A 22,101-nucleotide genomic window follows, 5' to 3' on the forward strand; every position below is an offset into this window, starting at 1 on the left:
TGGTCTCTAATAAATGATTTGTTAACTATTAACAAATATTTTTTAATACAAATAAATCCTTTTATCAGTGTATCAATGCAAAAAAGTAATTTTTTTTTATTGAAAAAAATAATAAATCAATCAATTAAAACGTAGCAAATATTTTTTAAAACTGAATATTTTCATCAAAAATTCTTTTATTTAATAAATTTTCAAATAATTTTAATTTAAATTTTACTTTCAATTAAACAAAATTTTTTTGCAATTTATAAAATACTGAATTTGTACTATCGTTCAGAATTTTTTCGCTTATTAATAAAACTTTAACCAATCAAATATTAAATTTCTTTTATTTATAAAATTGAAAATTCATAACAGAAGTTTCTTAATTAATTAATTAATTAAAAAAAAAAAAAAAAAAAAAAAACGAATTAAAATTTTCCTTGTATTTGCTATAAATAAAAATAAAAAAATATTTAAATGACTAAATCTTGGGAATTTGGACAATAATTGAAGATGTTAAATTATAGGAATTGCAATAATTTAACATCTAAAATTTCCTATAATTTAACATTTTTATTTATTGTCCAAATTCCCAAGATTTAGTCATTTAAATATTTTAAATATGGACGAGAACTTAAATATAAAAAAAAATTTCAGGACCACCAAATAAAATTCATCCCATCAGTGCAGTTCAACCCAAAAGACATCGGAGGTGACACAAATTACTTCATGCCAGTGCGTTACAACGCAAAGTTAAACTACGAGGACCCAAGCTACCAGGAATACAATCGACGACCTTATGTAGAAATCACGACCCCGAGCCCGATCGCCGAGACGCGATACTATAAAGAACGCCCGCGCCCGTACAACCCCGTCTTACCGCAGTCATCGCAACTAAAACAAACCCGGCGACCGGATTCCTATTTATTTGATTACGTAAGACCTAAACCAACCACAGTTAACTCTGAGTACTATCCTGTGGACTACGAGCCCATTCGGTACGTAAAAGTCGAGCCGACTTATCAACTGGGTCCTGTACCTCAACACCACCATCAGCATCAGCATCAACATCAGCTTCAACACCAACAGAAGCACCAATTATCCCACGTACTTCCCACTAAAGTGCCGACAAATAGACCTATTTACATATCAAGAAACACTGGAGAATTAAATGAAGAAAATTTAATTAAAAGTTTACAATTGACTAATCAATTGCCCGAGATGTTAAATAGAGACAATATTGACTCTAGTATTAAAACGTTGGTCGAGATACTGGCTTTGTTGCACGGGGCCAAGAAGGAGCTCAATATTGGCGACAATCCGTCGGTTCAAAAACTTTCAATTCAACCTTCGGTCCCTGTTCTAGTTCCTGTTCCTTCGCCAGCAGTGTATGAAGAATACAAGCCACATAAACCTCAGTACTCGCGGCCGAAAGTCGTTACTGAAATGCGGTACCAGGCAAAATCTCAAGCTCCTATTGCTGGTGAATCCTTGCGGTTCACTGCAACTCCAGCTCCAGCTTCTGGTTCACCAGTGCAAAACAATGGTAAACCCAATATTTTGTATGATCGCAATAACGCGAAACCGCAACCGGCTGAATACTCGGATTACCCCAGCGCTGAAGTTCAGTTGAAGAATAAAAATATTGTCGAGTATTATACACCGCTAATTCAGGATATTGATGAAAATACCAATCCGAGCTACGTGCAGAACAAGCTTAAGCACAAGGAGAAGGTTTACGAGATTACTGAAGAACTTGAAGATGTCAATCAGGAAATAAACTCACCAGTGACTCCGCCGAAAAATTACCTTGATGGGATTGCAGTGGTGATGAATCCCAAGGCTGGGGTCACGACTGGAAAACCTGGGGTTGACTATCCGACGTATACGGATATACCTGTCACGGATTTCAGTTGCAAGGATCAGAGGTACAAGGGATTCTTTGGAGATCCTGCGACTAGATGTCAAGTAAGTTTGGTCGAAATTTTTTTTTTTTTGAGTGATAATTATAAAAATTGAAGTTTAAATAATGTTAAATATTATTTTTGACTGTAACTAAGTCAATTAGTTGATTTAAAAAAATTCTTTTAATAAATTAGCACTCTTAGAGTCATTGAAAAAAATTATAAAATAATCTTTTCAAAGTAGCTTATTGAAAATTCTTTAAAAAAAAATTATAAAATAAATTTTTTTTAAAGTAACTTTTTAAAAATAAAATTTTTAGATAAAAAAATTAATAATTAATATAAACTAGCAACCTTGCAGTCACTATGTGACTGCCGTAACTTGTGAACTATAAATAAATAAAATTTTGCTTTATTAAATAATGACTTTTGTTAAATTGCACTGTACTTTCTTAACTATTAACACTTTTAAAGATATAAGCTCATCCCGATGTTACACTCATTAAGAGTTTTCATTTGAGTACCCACATGCATTTTTGATATATTTTTCATATATATATATATATATATATATATATATAAATATATGAAAAATTGATGTGGGTATTCAAATGAAAGGTCTTGATGAGTGTAACATCGGGATAAGCTTATATTTTTAACAATGTCTATAGTTCACAAGATACAAGGTCATTTCTTAATTATTGACATTTTAAAAGATGTAAGCTCATCCTGATGTTACGCTCATCTAGAGCTTTCATTTGAGTATCCACATCCATTTTTGATATATTTTTCATATATACATATATATAATACATATAAATATATAAAATATATGAAAAATTGATGTGAGTACTTAAATGAAAGGTCTTGATGAGTGTAACATCAGAATGAGCTTATATCTTTAAAAATGTCAATAGTTCACAAGATACAAAGTCATTTCTTAATTATTGATATTTTTAAAGATACTAGAAATTTGAATAGCGCGCTACGCGCGCACCTAAATCTTAACCAATAATGAATCGTGGCCCGTTTTTTGCGAGTTTCGACCTTTGACTAACTTCAAGACTTTCATCTATTTTATAACTTAGGATAAGCTCTTGGTTGAATATTGACGTTTTCAAAGATATAAGCTCATCCCGATGTTACACTCATCAAGAGCTTTCATTAGAGTACCCACATGCATTTTGATATATTTTTCATATATACATATATATAATATATATAAATATATGGAAAATTAATGTGGGTACTCAAATGAAAAGTTTTGATCAGTATAATGTTAGGGTGAGCTTATATCTTTAAAAATGTCAATAGTTCACAAGATACAAGGTCGTTTCTTAATTATGTATCTGTAGATAGAGAATTTTCGAATGCAGCCTAAATATTTATCATCATAAATTGAGTATCGGTGATAATGATATGAAACCTTGAAAAGGCACAAATTCAAGTTAAAACTTTTGCAATGACACTAAATTTCACTAAAAAAACCGATTTTATCATATGACTATTCTGGACACAATATTTTTCTCATTATCTTAACAATATAGATAAAATCTAATAAAAATTTTATAAATAAATAATTAACAATTAATGATTTTAGGTTTGGCATTATTGTGATTTAAACGGTGGAAAATCATCATTCTTATGTCCAAACGGAACAATCTTCAGTCAAATAGCACTGACGTGTGACTGGTGGTTCAATGTAAAGTGTGAATCTACGACCCAGCTGTACGTCCTAAACGAACGTCTCTACAAATTTATTCTACCTATAATGCCGAAGTTCCCGGAGGATTTTAGCGGTCCCGAAGTTGACCGTTATCTCGAGCTTAAATTCAAGGAAATGGAGGCCAAGCTCAAGGCCAAAAAACTAAAAAAAGCTATGGAGAAAAAAGAAAAAGAAAAACCTCAGACTCCTGAGCCAGAATTAGAGCAAGAATCAGCTCCAGAGCTAGAGTAAATAAAATGTAAAGTAGTTGGATCTTGCGCGGTTGCCATTTAAATTAATTTTTATTTTTCTTCGAGTTGTCCTAAAATTTCTATTTAAACGGGTATTTTTATTTATTGAGTATTCGTTAATATCTCTAGTCATACGATTTATTAAAAGCTGGATCCACGACAGCGCTATTCAGTACCTTTTACTTTTAATTTATATTTTGTTAAACGGTGGCGGGTTTTTATTTTTTTGACTGAGTGTAATTATCGTGTATGATATTAAGTATTTTCATTTTTTTAAATAAAATTATTTATCCACAAAAGCTAAACATGGATTATTTATCTTAATAAAAAATGACTCACCGACTGCGACGTGTAAACATTGTTCAGCATATCTCGGACTCTGCCATAAACGTCCTGGAGCTCTTCCTGAAGCGATTGATTCTAAAAAAATTTATCAAGTATTTTTATTACATTAATTGTTCAAGTAGCTAATTGTCCAACATAATTTAATTAATGCTTACCAAGGTGTGTAGAAGCTGAAGGTTGTGAGAGCTGTGGCTCTGGGCGACGCATTTTTCACAGCAAGGCTTTTTACAGTCGATGCACCATTCTGTGAGACAATTTGTCAGGTGTATTGAACACGTTACGGATCTAGACTCTGCATTTGTTTTTGGTGGATTGATTACCACTTTTTCATGGTTTTTATTTACTTTATGCTGATGTACCTGATGAAATTAAAATAAAGTTGATTTAAATATTTTGTCTTAGTTATTTTATGTTTGTTGAATACTAAACTGATATGTTAATGGATGAAAAATAATTTATCAAAATTACAAGAGGTACTTATTAATAATTATTATTATAAATTTAATATTTTTTTTCAATTGTTATAAATTATAATAGAAAAATTTTTTTATTTGTAAAAGTGCGAATTTAATTATAATAAATGTTATTTATTTTAGTTGATGTTAATATTAAAATATTTAATTTAATTTTATATTGAATGATTAATAAATAAAAAGTTATCAAAAAATGTAACATCCCAAGCGTCACAAAAAAAAGTTGATTTTTTGATAAATTTCACTCAATAAGAAGTTAAAAAATTAATAGTCGTCAACTTAAATTCAACAGTAAACTCAGTTAGCACAGGTTGACCATTAACTAAATTGATGTTCAATGGTTAAGTTAACTTCGCGTCAACCTCTGCATTTGCAACAGTTTCCCAAAACTTGACTTTAATTTACGCATCAAGTTAGCGTAAATCTACTGCCGGAATTTTCCAAAAGGTTCGCTCAAAATTAACGCGAAGTTACAGAAAGTTAACGTTAACTTCACGTCAACAGTTATAAGTACAACTGTTGCTCTACTGTTCGCGTAAACTTTACTTCAAATTCCGGCCGTAGATTTACGAGAACTTCGTTTCATTTGTGCTAACAGGAAACATTAACAAAAAAAAATTTGTGCCGCTAGGGCTGTAAAGTATTTATTAAAACAGATTTATTTCCTAAATAAAAAAACGTATTGAGACAAAGAAAAAAGTATTGAAAAGTATTGGATTGACTAAAAAAGCAATACTTTTCAATACTTTTTTCTTTGTCTCAATACTTTTTTTTAATCAGAGTTATTAGAGTTCTTTGTATTTTCTATTAATATTTGAAAATTTAGATCAAGATCCTTTTAAAAAATAATTATTTACTTATTGTTATTATTATTTTAAAAAATAAATTAATATAAAATATGAAAAATTTTTTTAATATAATGAAAAAATGAAAAAAGTGTTTAGTAATGTAAGCCTTTCAAATAATAAATCAAAATAACAATGTGAAAATATGAATTATAAAATTTAATTAGTATCAATTAATGAAACTTTAAAATAATAATAAATATTTAAATAAGGTAAGGTAAAAGACCCAGTTATTGACACTGGCCTAGTTATTGACACTTTAAATCAACTCTAATAAATTCGTAAATATAATTTTTGAATTATAATTTTTAAGATAATTAATTATTTGAGAACATTTTATTTTTTTAATTAGAATAAAATTGCAAGTGTCAATGAACTAGGCCAGTGTCAATAACTGGGTCTTTCACCTTATTAATTAAAAAAATAATAATCAAACCTGAGTGAAGCAACTACTACAAAAGTACGCATTGTTACATCCTAAACATTGAGCTGTAGCAACACTACTGCATTCATTACAAAAATCTGCAACGACTAATAAAAAAAAAAGTTCCTTTTTAATTATGTAAGCAATAAAATTTGACAAAAATTTTCAAGTAAAAATTAAAAATTAGTCATAAAAAATAAAAATATTTGTAAGAAAAATTTTTAAGAATCAAAATGATACCTGAAGCTTCGACATCATTAATTTGTGCCTTTAAAGACTTTTCAAACTTAAATGTGTCGTCCTTGATGGGGAGGACATTTGAATGTGGTTTGCTTTTATAAAGATAGATCAGTCCATGGACGTAGACATTCAATGGAAACAGCGTCTCGACATCATTATCACCACCAGCAGCGAGATCAGGTCCATCAGCACAGGCAGTGCATGATGTTTTTACTTGTAATCGAGAACAACTGTCGCATATCGTGTGTCCGCAGTTCAGTAGTACCGGCAGTCTTTTTTTTATGTGTGAATGATCTAAATATTTAGTCATAACAAAAGAAAATACAATAATTGGAATTTCAGGATTAAAAAAAATTTTAAAAGTCTAGAACTTCCTGTATGATACAATTAAATAAGAGGCATTTAATTTTTGACATTTGTATGATATTGTAATCAGCAAAAATTTTTAATTTTATAACAAATTAATTAAAATAAAAAAAACTTCTAAAAATGTTCGCTAATAGTTTTTTATTTAATTTTTACATGTAGAATTTTTTTCATAATAATTTTATTGGTATAAAATTCTAAAAAAATTTTCACTTGAAATTATTTTCAATTGTTTTTATGATTTAATTTTTAAGAAAATTTTAATGAAAATTAATTCAGCATATATTTAATAATTTTAAGAATTTGATAACAAATAAATAATGTCAAAAAAATTGACATGTAGAAATTGAAACTATTTAATGAAATACCTAAATCTCAACAAAAAATATTACGTCATTGTAAAAAAATATTTATAAGCGATAAAGAAAAGTAATAAAAATATTTGTACTATGCTGAGAATTCTAAGAATCAGATTACAGCATGCGAGAAGACAAAGGGCTTTATTTATACATTTACATTACCTGATAGAAAGAAATTTGTCGAACATAAGTAACATTTTATGTGTTTTACTTTAGTCTTCGGATAATTAAGATGTCTGGTTGCTACTTTGTCACTTGATTTGATACTCATGATTAATTTGTAATTAATCACATTAAATTTATAAATTAATTACTGAGGAATGCGACTAAGATCCACAATTTAAGACGTCCGAGTTACGAATGCGGTACGGCAATCGGTTCGGCGGTGTAAACATTGAACAATGTGCCGCGACAAGGATGAACTCGCTCTCGAGTGTTTTTTGTCTCGACCAATCCCGTGAGTTCTCTTGAATAGGCTCAGCGGGCTCGCCATTTTGTGGCGGGAATAATGATTTGAATGGCGGGAAAATTTGAATATTAAAAAAAATGTTTATTTTTATTTTATACTTTTTTTATATAATTAAGTATTTTTATTCAATTTTATTTATATTAATCTGAATTATTTTCATTTTTTATGAATTAATAATTTTTTAAAAAAATAACAATCACTAATATTGAATAATTAAAAAAAAATATTATGAATGAAGTTGACAAACATTAGAAATTCTTTAAAAATTTTATAACAATTAAATTATTATGAAAAAAATGTAATAAAAAAATTCTACATGTATAAATTAAAAAAAAAAATTATTAGTAGAAATTTTTAGAAGCATTTTTTTTATTATGATTAATTTGTTATGAGATTTAAAAGAATTGACAGCTGTCAGATAATTTAAGTATCATAAAATATTAATAAAATATTTTTTTAATGAAAATTCAATAAATAATTAGTTAAAAAAAAAATAGTAACAATAAAAAAAATAGAAAATTTAAATTCTTACATTTTACAAAATTTAAATTTAAAAAAAAAATTGATAATTAATTAATTTTATTAAAAAGTTAAAAAAAATTAATTTAAAAAAATTAAATAAACAATATTTAAATTAATTATAAAAACTTTAAAATGATAAAAAAGATATATTAATTTTTACAGCGCATAAATTAATAATATTAAATTTTAGGCTTCAAATTTTCTTCATAATTAATAAACAATAATTTAAAAAAAAATATAAAAACTTTAAAATGATAAAAAAGACATATTAATTTTTACAGTGCATAAATTAATAATATTAGAAGTCAGGCTTAAAATTTTCTTCATAATTAATAAACAATAATTTAAAAAAAAAATCAAAATAAATTTCTTAATAAAATAATATCTGATAAAAGCAACAAAAGCGAAGTCTGATAAGTAAAATAAAAAAATTAGCGAAAAGGGATTGGCGATGAAGCTATGCGACGAGTGCCATCCGGGTCTAGGTGCGGCTGAGAATCCGTTATGAGTCCCAGCGAAATGCCGTTTCAACGGTAAGAAGACAGGAAATAAAAGTGCTTGAGGGAAAACCAAGTACTGCCAGGCTAGCGAGTATTATCGTCGAAGTAAAGGCATCCTCTCCTCCGTACGCTGTCCTCCTCTCCACTGATACTCACAATCAGTTCTACTCTGTCCGACACCACGTGGGACATAGATAAGACATGTACTGAAGGCCAATCAAAATAAGAACCGAACTTCTTCAAGTCCAAGGACTTGACCAATCATACAAGCTAATTTTTATCACGATCACAAATTTCACTGATGAAAAATTTTATTCATTTAAAATTTTTATAAAAAAAATAAATAAATAAATAGTTGAGCTCCGAGTTGGCTGAGTCGATCTGAAGAATGTTGAACGCAGAAAGTCTTGACACCAGATCTATAATCAGAATCAGAAGCAGAACTAGACCCGAGTGCTCTTGTTCGCTTAAAGTTGGACAAAGTTGATTTTCTCAAACTCAATAGCATCCCGGTACACGTCTACGTCTGTTTTACTTTCTACCCTCTCTCATTTCTCTTGATCTCTCGCTAGTTGCTTTTATTTCAAACTTTCTATCATTTTATTTGAAAGATCCCACCTATTTCTTCTTCTCTCCTTCTTTCTCTGATGTACAATACTTAGTCATAATCCCTGCGCTTTTTAAACTTTTTTACGTCTTTTTCAGGTATATAGTCACTCATTCTCGGTTCAGAGCTCAGCGACATCGATTTCCCCATAAAAATTCTGCAAGCCCGACTCTATCACTCGGCTATTACTTCCTGCCGGGTTTCCATCCTCGCTTCACGGATTTTCAGAGAGCAATCTCGTCGAACGACCGTACCACCGCATACCACACACACCGATGTGGATGATGACGGCTGCTGGAGACTAGTTGCCAGCCCAGAACCCGCAGCTAAGACATGTCTGCAGGACTTGTATTTTATCATGCCCATCTTTCTCTATCACTGTAAATCAAATCGTTACTCTGTTCTATATAACGATGAATTTAATTTATGGACTTTGGATCCCTGGATGAGATTACTCGAATTGTTGATGGAAAGAAAATTCCAAAAATTGAGTTTTGATTTTTTGAGGTATTAAAGATCGAAATTTTTTAGTTAAAAATTAATTTTTGTATTTATTTAATCCAATTTAATTAATATAATCAAAATTTGATTATATTAATTATAATCTAAACATTTTAAAGTAAAAATTAATTAAAAATTTTTTAATTTCAAAATTTGTGTCATAATATAATTTTATAATTTATAAAACAAAAATTTTAACGTAAAAATTAATTTTTTTTGTTTTTAATTTCAAAAATAATTTTTTTTTTGGTTTTAATTTTTGCCAATCGAAAATTTGATTATATTAATTATTATCTAAACATTTTAAAGTAAAAATTAATTTTTATATTTTTAATTTCAAAATTTATATCATAAATTAATTTTATAATTTATAAAACAAAAATTTTAACGTAAAAATTAATTTTTTTTTGGTTTCAATTTTTGTACTATAAATTAATTTTATAATTTTTAATCCAAAAATTAATTTTTTTTTATTCTCTTAATCCAAACAATTGAGCCAAAACTTAATTTTAAAATTAACTATCGCAAAATTTAAAGTGAAAATTAGTTTTTAATTTTATTATCCAAAGATTATAATTAAAAATTCGAAATACAATTTTTAATTCAAAATTAAAAAATTTTTAACCCTGTTGAACTTGTACAAGGTAATAAAAGCTTTACTTTTCCCAGTAGACTGGCGCAGACGAAGGATCTATTGTACACATATTATTCACACAAGCAGCCTTTCGAGGTGCTTACACGTACATGTTATACATACCCTTGAGTTGACGGTAGTTCACTTGAGTTGGTTCTAAATTCAATTCTGTTGACCTAGATTAGGGGCTACGTGACAAGACGGCAAGTTGCCTCGTGGTTTCAAGAGCATCTTCCAAGGGACGACGCTGATGATTATGTATAGATAATACATTATTCTACACAATTACACTCAGTACACTAAAGCCATACCTCTACTCTATCCTTCAAAATTAATAGCAACAGAAAAACTACCCCATATTTATTTTATTTTATTTTATTTTATGTATTAAAAATTCCTAGCGAATAAATATGAATTCACTGAAATAAATTTTTTTTCCACTGCTATAGATCAATGAATTTATTATCTGCCAATTCACAGCATGGAATAGTGGCCAGCCAATAATAGAGAAGTGGAAAAAGAAAAAATGCAATAAATTAAAATAAAACGCATTTTATGCATAAATAAATGAAAATTTTCCAAAAAAGCGCTTCGCTCTTCGATAGATAATTTAATTATCTATCAAAGAGCGAAGCATTTTTTTTTCGAAATTTTATCACATACATGAGGAAAACACGTTTGAAAATCAACTATAAACCGCTCTTGCAACAACTTGAATGGGTGACCACTCTAGTCAACGTTGGCTAGCGCGAGGGATCTCTGCACACTAAGAGAGGGGCTTAATGCTCCAGTGGTCGATAAAGAAGAGTTTCTTATCAATTACTGAAGACTTAGCCCAGCTCCGACTGTACTATCATGGGTTTTCTCTGTGGTTTCCCCATGATTCTGTTCCAACAGCCTGAGAAGGTGAGGTTCAGGGTGAATACGGTACAGAAAGCACAAGTCGGTCCACAGCCGCAATAAAGAGGGATATCAGCCTTGTAAAAACCAGATAACGGTATACAAGTAAAACTCAAAAATAAAAATAATAATTAAAAAATTATAAAAATTTTTCAAGTATTTATAAATAGAAATTTTTACTTTTGTGAGAAAGTTAAAATTTTTTTTTAATTTAATTAAAACATTTTTCCTCAAAAGCAAACAACAGTAAAAAAAATTTACTAAATAATTCATAATTTTATTCAACGCATCAAGCAGAAACAAATTTGGTAGTCTCCAACGCCTTCCCCTTGATTGATTAAATTTTCATGGGATTTAGTACGATTATTATTATTTATTCACCAACTATAACTGACCAGCGGACGAGCTTGGTGTGAAAAATAAAAGTACTCATATTCATATTATATCTGTAAATATATTTTGAATTTATAAACGGTAGACAGTTACTGAAAAATTCACTAGAGAGATACGAAATAAATATGTGAGTAAAAATAAAATTTTTTATCCTCTATAAATAATTTTATCTTATGAATAAAAATAAATATCGTAAAAAATAAAAAAATAGTAAAGTTGAATGATTCAGGTGTGAAAAAACAATCGATAAAAACAGTGACTAAAAATTTACCAATAATTGAATTATAAAACAATAAATTAGATTTTAAAATCCATCAAATGACTTTGGTCGCTAAAAGTCGATGTTGCGACGTCAAAAATTTTTCGTTAATTTTTAAACCGCACAACCAATAACGTCATCAAAATAATTATGTGCTTAAAAGAGAGTGAAATTTTAGCGAATAGATGGATGGTGAATTCAACCGAGGAATTTAAAATTTTATTCGACCTGGACTGGCATTGCTAGCAAAGTTGACAACATTTACCTCTGCTATTAAATTCATTGCATATTCCGACAGTGGGTGTGTGTAAGTATGTGTGTCGGTCTGTTTTTTGCATTCTTGGTTACAACGCGATCGATTCAGACCTAAAATGCCCTAGGATGACCTACATAGACATTATTATGACAAGCGCTGTCATTTCTGTCTTCCAGGATTGTCAGAATGAGTTTATACATGGGTTTTTAAGGGAATAACTTTTTTTTAGTTGATAAATTTAATGGATAAATCGAAATTATTAAAAAAAAAGATTGAATCATAAATGGAAAAGGATAAAATAGAAAATTTAGGATTGGAAGAGTGAAATTAAAAAAGGGAAATTTAATGTCATGAAAGAAAACTTAAAAAAGAAAAGGAAAATTTTAAATTTGAAAATAAACGAAAAAAGAAAAAGGAAAATAAAAAATTTGAAAAGAAAAACTTAAAGATGAAAAAGAAAAATAAAAAAGCGGCAAAATAAAAAGATCTAAAAAATTTGTTGAAATATTAATCAATTTAAATATTTTAATGGATAATTGAAAAATAATTATTTCCAAATGTAATTAACAATTTTAATCACACAAAAAACGATGCAAAAGACCCTAATTGTAAAAATTTCCCTCATATATTTTGTCCAGACAGAAAATAAATAAGAATTTCTGCTTGACAAAAAAAAAATCCTAAAGCTATTTATAAAAAGAAAAAAAAAATTATACCGAGGAAGTAAAAATATCAGATAAATATAGAATAACAATGTTAATTCACTTGTTAACGCTCTATTTGGATTCACAGTTGGGTGAGAACAATTTATCTTGGTTGTAACCGGGGTAATAACGACAATTTAGCCTCATCTATCACCACTTGTAGCGCCACCCCTGGGCACCCACGCCTCACCATTTCCTCCTCTCTCTCCTCTTTCCAGCCACTTGCCCTCACCCTCAACGTTCGCTCCCACTCGAGGTTTCCAATGACACGTGTACTCGCTTTCTACCCCTCACTTTCAAACTCTGTTCCATTCTTCCTCCTCTCTTTTCTCTCTCGATCCCCCGACACCACTTTCTTCTTACCCTCTTTCTCAGGGAGGTAAATTACAGTAATATTTCAGTCTATCACTGCCCTCATCATCCTCCACTTTCCTCTGCTCACATCAATACTATACTCGTACCGTATGTGTTTTAATGACTATACTTGGCGCGAGATTTTCGGATTAGATAATCCAAAAATTATCAACAGTTAAAAAATCTTGCTATTAGATAAATTAAATTCTAAGAAACTATTAAAATAATTGTGACTATTATTTACGCCCATTTTAATAATATTAGATAATTGTAGCGATAACTTAGACCAAAAAAATTTAACATCTTAAATTTTTTAAGTCCAATTATTTAATCTATATTATTAAGAGAATAAGCAAAATTTTGTGGCCAGTGTATTTATATGATAAAATGGGTTTTTGCGGATAAATTTGGTATAGTTGGAAAAGTCTTGACCTAGAGTTGTTCCTTTTCAAGGTTTCATGTCATTCTTACCAATAGTCAATTTATGATGATTAGTATTTAGGCTGCATTCGAAAATTCTCCATCTCTAGATACATAATTAAGAAATTACCTTGTATCTTGTGAACTATTGACATTTTTAAAGATATAAGCTCATCCCGATGTTACACTTATCAAGGCCTTTCATTTGAGTATCCACATCAATTTTTCATATATTTATATATATTATATATAAATATATGAAAAATATATAAAAATGCATGTGGGTACTCAAATGAAAGCTCTTGATGAGTGAAACATCGGGATGAGCTTATATCTTTAAAAACATCAATAATTAAGAAATGACCTTGTATCTTGTGAACTATTAAAATTATTAAAAATATAAGCTCACCCCGACATTACACTCATCGAGACCTTTTATTTGAATTCCCACATCAATTTTTCATATATTTATATATATTATATATATGTATATTAGAGTGGTCCAAAAAAAACATTTTTATTTTTTTTTTCAAGTGCTGCTGTCTTAAAAACTTTTCTAAGATATAAAAAAAATTCTCTCCAAAGCGCAGCTTGATATCTCAATTCTTCATGAAGCTCAATTAATTTTTATTTTCCCATTTAAATAACACATCAAAAAATTTTATTTACGTTTTCATCCGGTAAAACTACGAAAAAAATTTTTTTTTGTATTTTTCGTCAATTATTCTTGTAGAAAATTTAATTCTCTATAAAAAAGTACTGAGGTAGTTTTTTCGTAATCCTACCAAGTAAAAAGTTATTAAGCTTTAAATACTCGCAATAAAATAAAATTTAATCAGATATGATTTTAAAATCCACGTTGTATCACATTTTCTGTTTCAAAGTATTTGATTATGTAATTTATATTTTTTTCGTAAAAACATGGTATACAGTCTGATATCAGTAATTCAGTCTGGACCAGTGACAACAAATGACAATTTAATATATCGGTTTGTTTATTTGAACCACATGTAAAATGCACTGAAGGAGATTACCAGACTTGGTAAATACTCTAACCACTGCTTAAAAAAATTAAACTAGATAATTTACTTTTAGCACTCTCTTGCGGCCTACATGAAGATATATAGTAAATTAAATTTTTTGTTGATAATTAATTTTTTACCCTAACCTGGCTGCATTTTAATAATTATGTCTTATAAGTAATATAAACCAAAATAAGAAATAACCAAAAAATTAAATAAGTCTCATAGATTATATTGGTTGTATGTTTATTAGCAATTTCTTTATAGTCAAGCTTATTTACTTAAATATGTGATGACTCCTGAGATAAGGCAGTTTTACGCACGAACTCTACCTGTTTATTTATCATTTTTTTTTCAAAGATTAAATTTAAAAATAAAAGAATCAATTCACGAAGGACTTCTATTTACGTTCTCCTGCAAAGTTTCATGATTTTTCATTCGGTCAAAAAGCGTCCCAGCATCGTGTTCAAAATTTAAATATTCACCTGTCCTACATGTTCTTAAATAAAAAAATTAAATTCAGTATACATCCGGAAGGACTAGCTTGCTCTTGATTCAGATTCCGTAATGAAATTCAAGTTCAATTTTAAAAAATCATTGCTCATAGGAAAAAATATCCAAATTGTAATGAGAAAAATTATTCATAATTCACAGTTAATAATTCACCAAAAGACATGTGTTAATTATATTAGAAACGGTCTACTTTGATAAATTCTGAAATAAATACATGCAGTTACCAAAAAAGTTTTCGAAAAGATGCTTTGAAACTATCTTCGTTCAAATTTTCTTTTGTGCGAGTATTTAAAGCTCAATAATTTTTTACTCGTTAAGATTACGAAGAAACTACTTCAGTAATTTTTTGTAGAAAATTAAATTTCCTACAAGAATAATTAACGAAAAATGCATAAAAAAATTTTTTTTCGTAGTTTTACATGGGAAAATAAAAATTCATTGAGCTTCATGAAGAATTGAGATATCAAGCTGCGCTTTGAAGGAAATTTTTTTTATACCTTAGAAAAGCTTTTAAGATGATAGGCAAAAAACTTTTTTTTTTGGACCACTCTAATGTATATATGAAAAATATATCAAAATGCATGCGGGTACTCAAATGAAAGCTCTTAATGAGTGTAACATCGGGATGAGCTTATATCATTAAAAAGTTCGATAGTTAAGAAAGTACAGTACAATTTAACATAATTAAGAAATGACCTTGTATCTTGTGAACTATTGACATTTTTAAAGATATAAGCTCACCCCGACATTACACTCATCGAGACTTTTCATTTGAGTACCCACATCAATTTTTCATATATTTATATATATTATAAATATATGTATATATGAAAAATATATAAAAATGCATGTGGGTACTCAAATGAAAGCTCTTGATGAGTGTAACATCAGGATGAGCTCAATCTTTAAAAATGTCAGTAGTTAAAAAAGTACAGTGCAATTTAACAAAAGTCATTATTTAATAAAGCTAAATTGTATTTATTTATAGTTCACAAGTTACGGCAGTCACATAATGACTGCAAGGTTGCTAGTATTAATTAAATGCTTTAATGTGCAAAAAAAAATGCGCCATGATAAATAATAATCAATAATTACTTTGTGATATTTATTATTCGAATTAAAATATTTTATAATTTATTTTTTCGATGTACAAAAATCAAACTATTCATTTTTAAATAAAAAATTAATTCATATAGTGACTGTAAGGTTGCTAGTATTAAAATAATCGTTTTTATTTAATGATAATTAATTCTGATAAATAATTTTTACACGACTGACAAGAATGTTAATATTTTTTCAAACAATAATAATAATCTCGATTTCGAATATTTTACAAGTAATAAAAAAAAGTAAATACAAATTTTTTTAAATCTACCTAATTAAGCATATTTAATACAGTTCGCATAAATGTCAAATAAATAAAATTTTTTTATTTTTCAAAATAAGTCACGGTATGAAGAAAACCATTCATAGTATAACATTGCAAGTACTTGAAACACCCTCATTTTATTTATCAGTCCTTCGCCACCCTTACAAACTGAGTTGAGTCGAGACGAGACAGTTGAATCGAAGGAGGGTTAGCAACGCCGAGGGTTAAGCGTCACCGTAGCCGTAGACACGTTAGGGTAGGTTTTGAATGAAACCCTTACTGGAGTATCAGCCGTCGTAGGTCGCGGTATCTGCGTTATTTTTTAGCGTCTACCTTTTTTATCTTTTCTCTGCTAGGAATTCTCATCGGGAAAAAACCCGACCTCAACCTTACTTTTGGGAAGTCACAGTAGGTAGAGGTCGAGAATCTCCAAGCCGAATTCACTGAGCGGAGAAAAGACGACCTACATATCTCAGCCTAACTGCAGTCAGACAGGAGAGAAGCTCACACACGGACCTGACAGCTTCTACCGCTCCAGACGACACCTCAGTTATTATTGTTATATAAATTATATATGAATAACCAAGACGTAGACAATGTTTAGTTAAGGTAGGTAATAGGCACTTGGCTACTCGACCTAGCAGATAAACTAGACGGGCGTAGGGTAGACGTTTAAACTTTAAACTTTCATTTACTTCCAAGTTTATCATGACAGGCTATGGACTTTTCATTTAAAGTCTAAAATTTTTATTTTAATTATTAATTTCTTGACGCTCTTTCTAATGATAAAAAATAAAAAAAAATTAGGAAAACGGTTGACCCTAAAGGCCATCCCTGCAACTTCCCGCTAATTCCGTTAATACCTGGCCGCTTTTTTGAGCTCTTCGAGCTCAAAAGTACAATCTGTGTGTTGTTTTAAGCTCTCCGAGCTCAAAAAGATACCTTTTCTATGCTTTTGAGCTCTTTGAGCTCAAAAGTCTGATAGAAGTTTCATAGAACACTATTTTTTGAATGTTCATACCGCAATAACTTTTGAATGAATGAACCGATTTTTACGCAGTTGGCGGCATTCTACGTAGTTTTTTAAGCCTTATAAATAATTTCTAAGTTTCAATTGGTCAAACTAGAAATTTCGGAGTAACTCTGAAAAAACACTTTTTTCGGTTTTCTTTCGTTCACGATATCTCTCGAACGAATCAACCGATTTTGACCGGATTGGCGGCGATCGACGTGGTTTTTCAAGGTTGAGAGCTGATTAGTTTTTGGAATCGATCGGTTGAGCCGTTTAAAAGTTATCCCAAAAAAACCACTTCAGAAAAAATTTTTTTTCCTACTTTTTTTTAGATTTCTCCAAATTTCTCAAAATCTATCGGTCCGAATCGGTTCAAATTAACAGGAAATCTAAGTTTGGCGAAGCCCTTTCGAATGACACCAACTGCGATGAAATCGGTTCAACCGTTCAAAAGTTATAAGAGGTTTACATACTTACACACACACACACACACACACATACATACAGACATAGTGACACCCTCGCGGGAATAGTCAGGAAAGCTTCCTAGGACCTCAAAACGTCGAGATCTGATGAAAACTCGATTTTCGAAAAACGGGGTAAAACCAATAAATTCCCGATTTTTGAAAATTTTCAATTTTCTTAGCGGGAAGTTAAAAATTTCCAACTATTTTTAGGGCTTACACGGAAAGAATACATTTTTTTGAATGACAAATTTTGGATTCTCTGAATAAAAATAAATCCCAGTTACAAAACTTTTATATTTTATATTTTACTTTTATTATTACTTTTATATATTACTTTTATATTTTAAATACTTTGTTCTTAGAAATATTTATTTTAGAAAAATAGTATATTTTATTCTATTAGTTTTGAAATGTGAAAAACACATTCAAGGCACATTTGTGCAGCTAGAATAAGAAATCCAGTATAGGTTTGATTTTATGACCGTAGGTACTTGAGTTATACAAAGGACTTCTTATTTTACTATGTACAGTACAACCAAATATTACGGTCTTAGTTAAGAAGAAAAACATGTATTTTTTTAAGGACAATACAAAAGGTTAGACCTCACAATAAAGTAGTTTTAGTATTATAATTAGTCTGCGACTATATAAAATATAAACTCTGTCAAGTTAAGACACTTCTCTCGATACGATTATATTAAAATATATTTTTATAAATATACAAATATATCTTTACAAAGATTCTATATTTGAATCACTCTATGTAGATACACTGAAAAAAAAAAATTAATTTGAATCAAGAGAAAAATTTTTGAACCAAGAAAATAATATTGAAGAGTTTCTTTGTTTTGGATCAAGGCGAAAAATTCTTGAATCAATTAAAATTTACTTAAACCAAGAAAATTTTCTTAATCTAAGAATTTTTCTGCTTGAATCAAGAGGATGAAGTTCTTCAAAATTATTTACTTGATTCAAGTTAATTTTTTTTCTGTGTAACAATATTGTATTTTCTCATTATTAATCCTATCCGTAATTCCCTACAATAAAAAAAGATTAAATGAAAAATTGAGCAAATTTATTGAAAAAATTTTGGAAATTTTATCTATCAGGCTATCACAAGAATTTTTGCTATTTTTAAGTTCAAAACGATTGGAGAATTTATTATTACAACTATTCGGTTCAAAATTCAAAATTTGAATCAAGAATAAGATTTACTTAAATTAAAAAAAATTTATAAGTTGAAGAATTTTTCTAATTAAATCTGGTTTAATTTTTTTTTCAGTTAAATATATATTTTTATTTTTCCTTGTTCCAATGTGCTTTTAATGTATAACATTGTCAAAATAAAAAAAGAAAAAATTCAAGTTTTGAAATTTATAAAGAAACTTCTTCTCTTAAATAATTTATCAATTTAATTTGATCGAAAATCGATGGACACATAAAAAATCTAGTATAAATAAAATAAAGCGAAGAGACTAATGCATATTAGGTAATAAAAATTGACGATCAAAAGAGAATCTTGGTCGTTAATTTCCTGAAGATGTCCCCGGATGTATAGTTAAAGTTTTTTTTCAGCCCTGAACTCAGCAGGTTCTTATTTTCCTTTATTTTAAAAAAGTTTATTTCCCTCTTTCGGATTTATTTTATTCTGCATAGATCTCCTTTAACCTCAACACCGGTCTCTTCTCTTTACTTACTTACTTACTACATTGGCTATATAGTGGAACGTTTAAGAGAGTTTTACGAGCAAGCATCGGAACGTAACAGGACGAGCCGAGGACAAGAGCAGTTCGATCTCATCCATTTTATACTCCACGCGTTCCGTCGCATAAACGCGACGGCAGTCCTCTTTTCCACTTTAAACCCCGGTCCCGACTCCTCAAACATCCTTTATAAAGTTTATAATCATAACTATAACAGTCCTAGTAAAAAATGAATTAAAATAAGAATCCGCACTTCGCGTCGGGGTAAAAAACGTTCGAGGTGACCCAACCTTCGATATTCACCCGGAAGAAGAAGCATTTTTACAGTGTGGCTTCCGCATTTTTCCATTTCTATGCTACACGATGCATCCTTGTTCGTTTAAACAGTCGCGCACCGAAGCCGAAGGAAATAATAGAAAAAAAAGCTGTACAAAATAAAAATAAAATGTAAAGAATAAAATAAAATAGAGTAAAAAAGCATTCAATTATTAAAGTGAAATGGCGAACTGATGAAAAAACTCCGAGACAGACTTACCATTCATTTATTTGTCGTTCATCCAAGCACTTTTAATTGCAGTACTTGGCATCACTAACACTCGTCGGACAAAAAACTAAAAATAAATAAAACGGACACATAATATTTAATTCAAAAAGACCAAGTCTTTATTAATAATACTTGTAAGAAAGTATTTAATTATTTCTTATAAACTTTTATCAACTAAATTAAATATTTAATTTTATTATTCATTTTTTAAATACATTAAAGATTATTTATGTTTTTATAATGTAAAAATTTACTAAAATAGTAAAAAAAAGAAATTTTTTTTATACGCTAAATGTAATTACATTTCATGTAATTAATTAATAAAAAGTTTGGAAAATCTAAAAGTGCACGCCTCATAATCTCATTTTTCACAATAAAATTGATTAAAATAAAATGTAATAAGCAAAATAATAAAAAACAGAAAATTCTACTATTGGTTTGGTAGCACCATAATTCTAAGGTGAGGAAAAAAATACTATAATTAAATGTATAGATAGATACACAAAAAAATACAGTCATATATTTGTTTTTTATAAATAATAATTTAACGACAGTGAATTTAACGCTTATAATAATTGAGAAAGTTCGTCGTGTGTTACTTTAGATAATAAAAAAAAAAATTATTCCGGTACGATCATTTTTTTGACCAATTTCCCTGCAACATACACCAATCCATAAGCACAGACACACCGACGTCCAGAAAAGATTATTTTTAATGTTATTATTTACTATGTTAAACAAAATAATTGTTATTGAGATATATTTTATGTACCTGACAAATTATTTGTCTTGATATTAGTATACTCAGATTAACCGGTAAGTACGATATAAATAAAAAAAAATCAATTTCAAGTCGAGAATACAGCAAGACTTCGCTTATGAGGCGTGCAATTAGTCAATTACTGTTTCTCTACTTTGAAGTAAAATTATGAATAATTTGTTTCAACATTGAAAAAAAAGTATGAGTCCTATCCTAATACGTTTAAGCGTATAAGTTATACCCATGTTAATAAATACGCTATCTGTATAAGCTATCCGCTTAAACGTATTGCGATAGGACTTATACTTTTTTTTTTCAGTGAATGAATTATTTTTATAAACTTTAAAAAATCCCAAACATTTATTTTATAAATTTAAAATTAATTTAGAAAAAAAAAATCTTAAAATGTTTTTTTCTCAAGCCTATAAGTAGATTGATAAAAAATAATGAGTGAAAAAAAATTAAATAAATATTTCAGCGTAAATATGACGTTAAGTTATGAGAGTCTGACGATAAAAGTCAGCCGAAAAATGTCTAGGCAGACATTTACATGAAGCATTAGTGTCGTTCGTGGAAGGAGCTTTTGGCCTCGATAAAAATTTCGCGCAAAGGCCGACATCCCGAGTAGAAGAGTCTAAGAAGTAAGTAGCTGGCTGGCTGGTCTATATATTTATGCATCTATAAAAAAATAAGTAAGTAAGTAAGTAAGTAAGTAAGCTCGCAGGGAGGGATAGGCAACCAAGGTGTGAGGTGTGAGGTGTGAGCTGGAAAACTGACTTATTCAGAATGCATTTTCCAACGAGGTTTTCCCTAAGTGGGTGAGTTATCTCTCCCAGAATTGAGTAAAAGCCAACACGAATTTATTCTCTGGCTCTTTCTTTCAGCTTCTTCAAAGTCATGCTTGATGGTATGCACAAAACATCCGTCTGTATCAATGCACGCTGAAATTCAACATTTTAAAACCAAAATTTCTCATGTCTGCCCTTGGCTTCCGTTTAATAAACCACCCTCGGGGTTTTGCTTTATTCCTCCGACGTTTAACCGCTTCAGAGTCGACATTACGAAATACGAGCGCTTGCAACCATCAAATGCGAGAATTCAGAGGTCATAAGTTATGTTTACCAAAAATATTAAATATTAAAAACTTTGTCGTAGAATTTTTGAAGTTTTATATTGCATAAAAAATTTTTGCAGTCGATTTATTTAACCTCACAGGAGTAAAATTCACTCTGAGAATTATTTTATTTATTTTTAATAAAAAAAACTCTTGAATAAAAATAAAAAGTAGTTTTTATTAA

At 29.1% G+C, this 22,101-nt stretch overlaps 2 protein-coding genes across 2 annotated transcripts in view; one reads left to right on the forward strand and one right to left on the reverse strand.

Annotated features, from left to right (window-relative positions):
- Positions 1 to 4,148, forward strand: part of LOC123264796 — a 34,642-nt gene extending 30,494 nt beyond the window's left edge. The window contains exons 3-4 of the mRNA XM_044728285.1: positions 640 to 1,950; positions 3,487 to 4,148. Of these exons, the coding sequence (XP_044584220.1) occupies positions 640 to 1,950; positions 3,487 to 3,843 (1,668 nt within the window). The 3' untranslated portion in view covers positions 3,844 to 4,148. The remainder of the gene's footprint in view (positions 1 to 639; positions 1,951 to 3,486) is intronic.
- Positions 1 to 7,301, reverse strand: part of LOC123264780 (RING finger protein 17) — a 136,282-nt gene extending 128,981 nt beyond the window's left edge. The window contains exons 1-5 of the mRNA XM_044728250.1: positions 7,057 to 7,301; positions 6,170 to 6,463; positions 5,942 to 6,036; positions 4,343 to 4,546; positions 4,182 to 4,262 (exon numbers count right to left, since the gene is read on the reverse strand). Of these exons, the coding sequence (XP_044584185.1) occupies positions 4,182 to 4,262; positions 4,343 to 4,546; positions 5,942 to 6,036; positions 6,170 to 6,463; positions 7,057 to 7,165 (783 nt within the window). The 5' untranslated portion in view covers positions 7,166 to 7,301. The remainder of the gene's footprint in view (positions 1 to 4,181; positions 4,263 to 4,342; positions 4,547 to 5,941; positions 6,037 to 6,169; positions 6,464 to 7,056) is intronic.
- Between the last annotated feature and the right edge of the window lie 14,800 nt (positions 7,302 to 22,101).

Source organism: Cotesia glomerata, linkage group LG5 (genome assembly GCF_020080835.1).
Source record: "Cotesia glomerata isolate CgM1 linkage group LG5, MPM_Cglom_v2.3, whole genome shotgun sequence".
Taxonomy (NCBI): Eukaryota; Metazoa; Arthropoda; class Insecta; order Hymenoptera; family Braconidae; genus Cotesia; species Cotesia glomerata.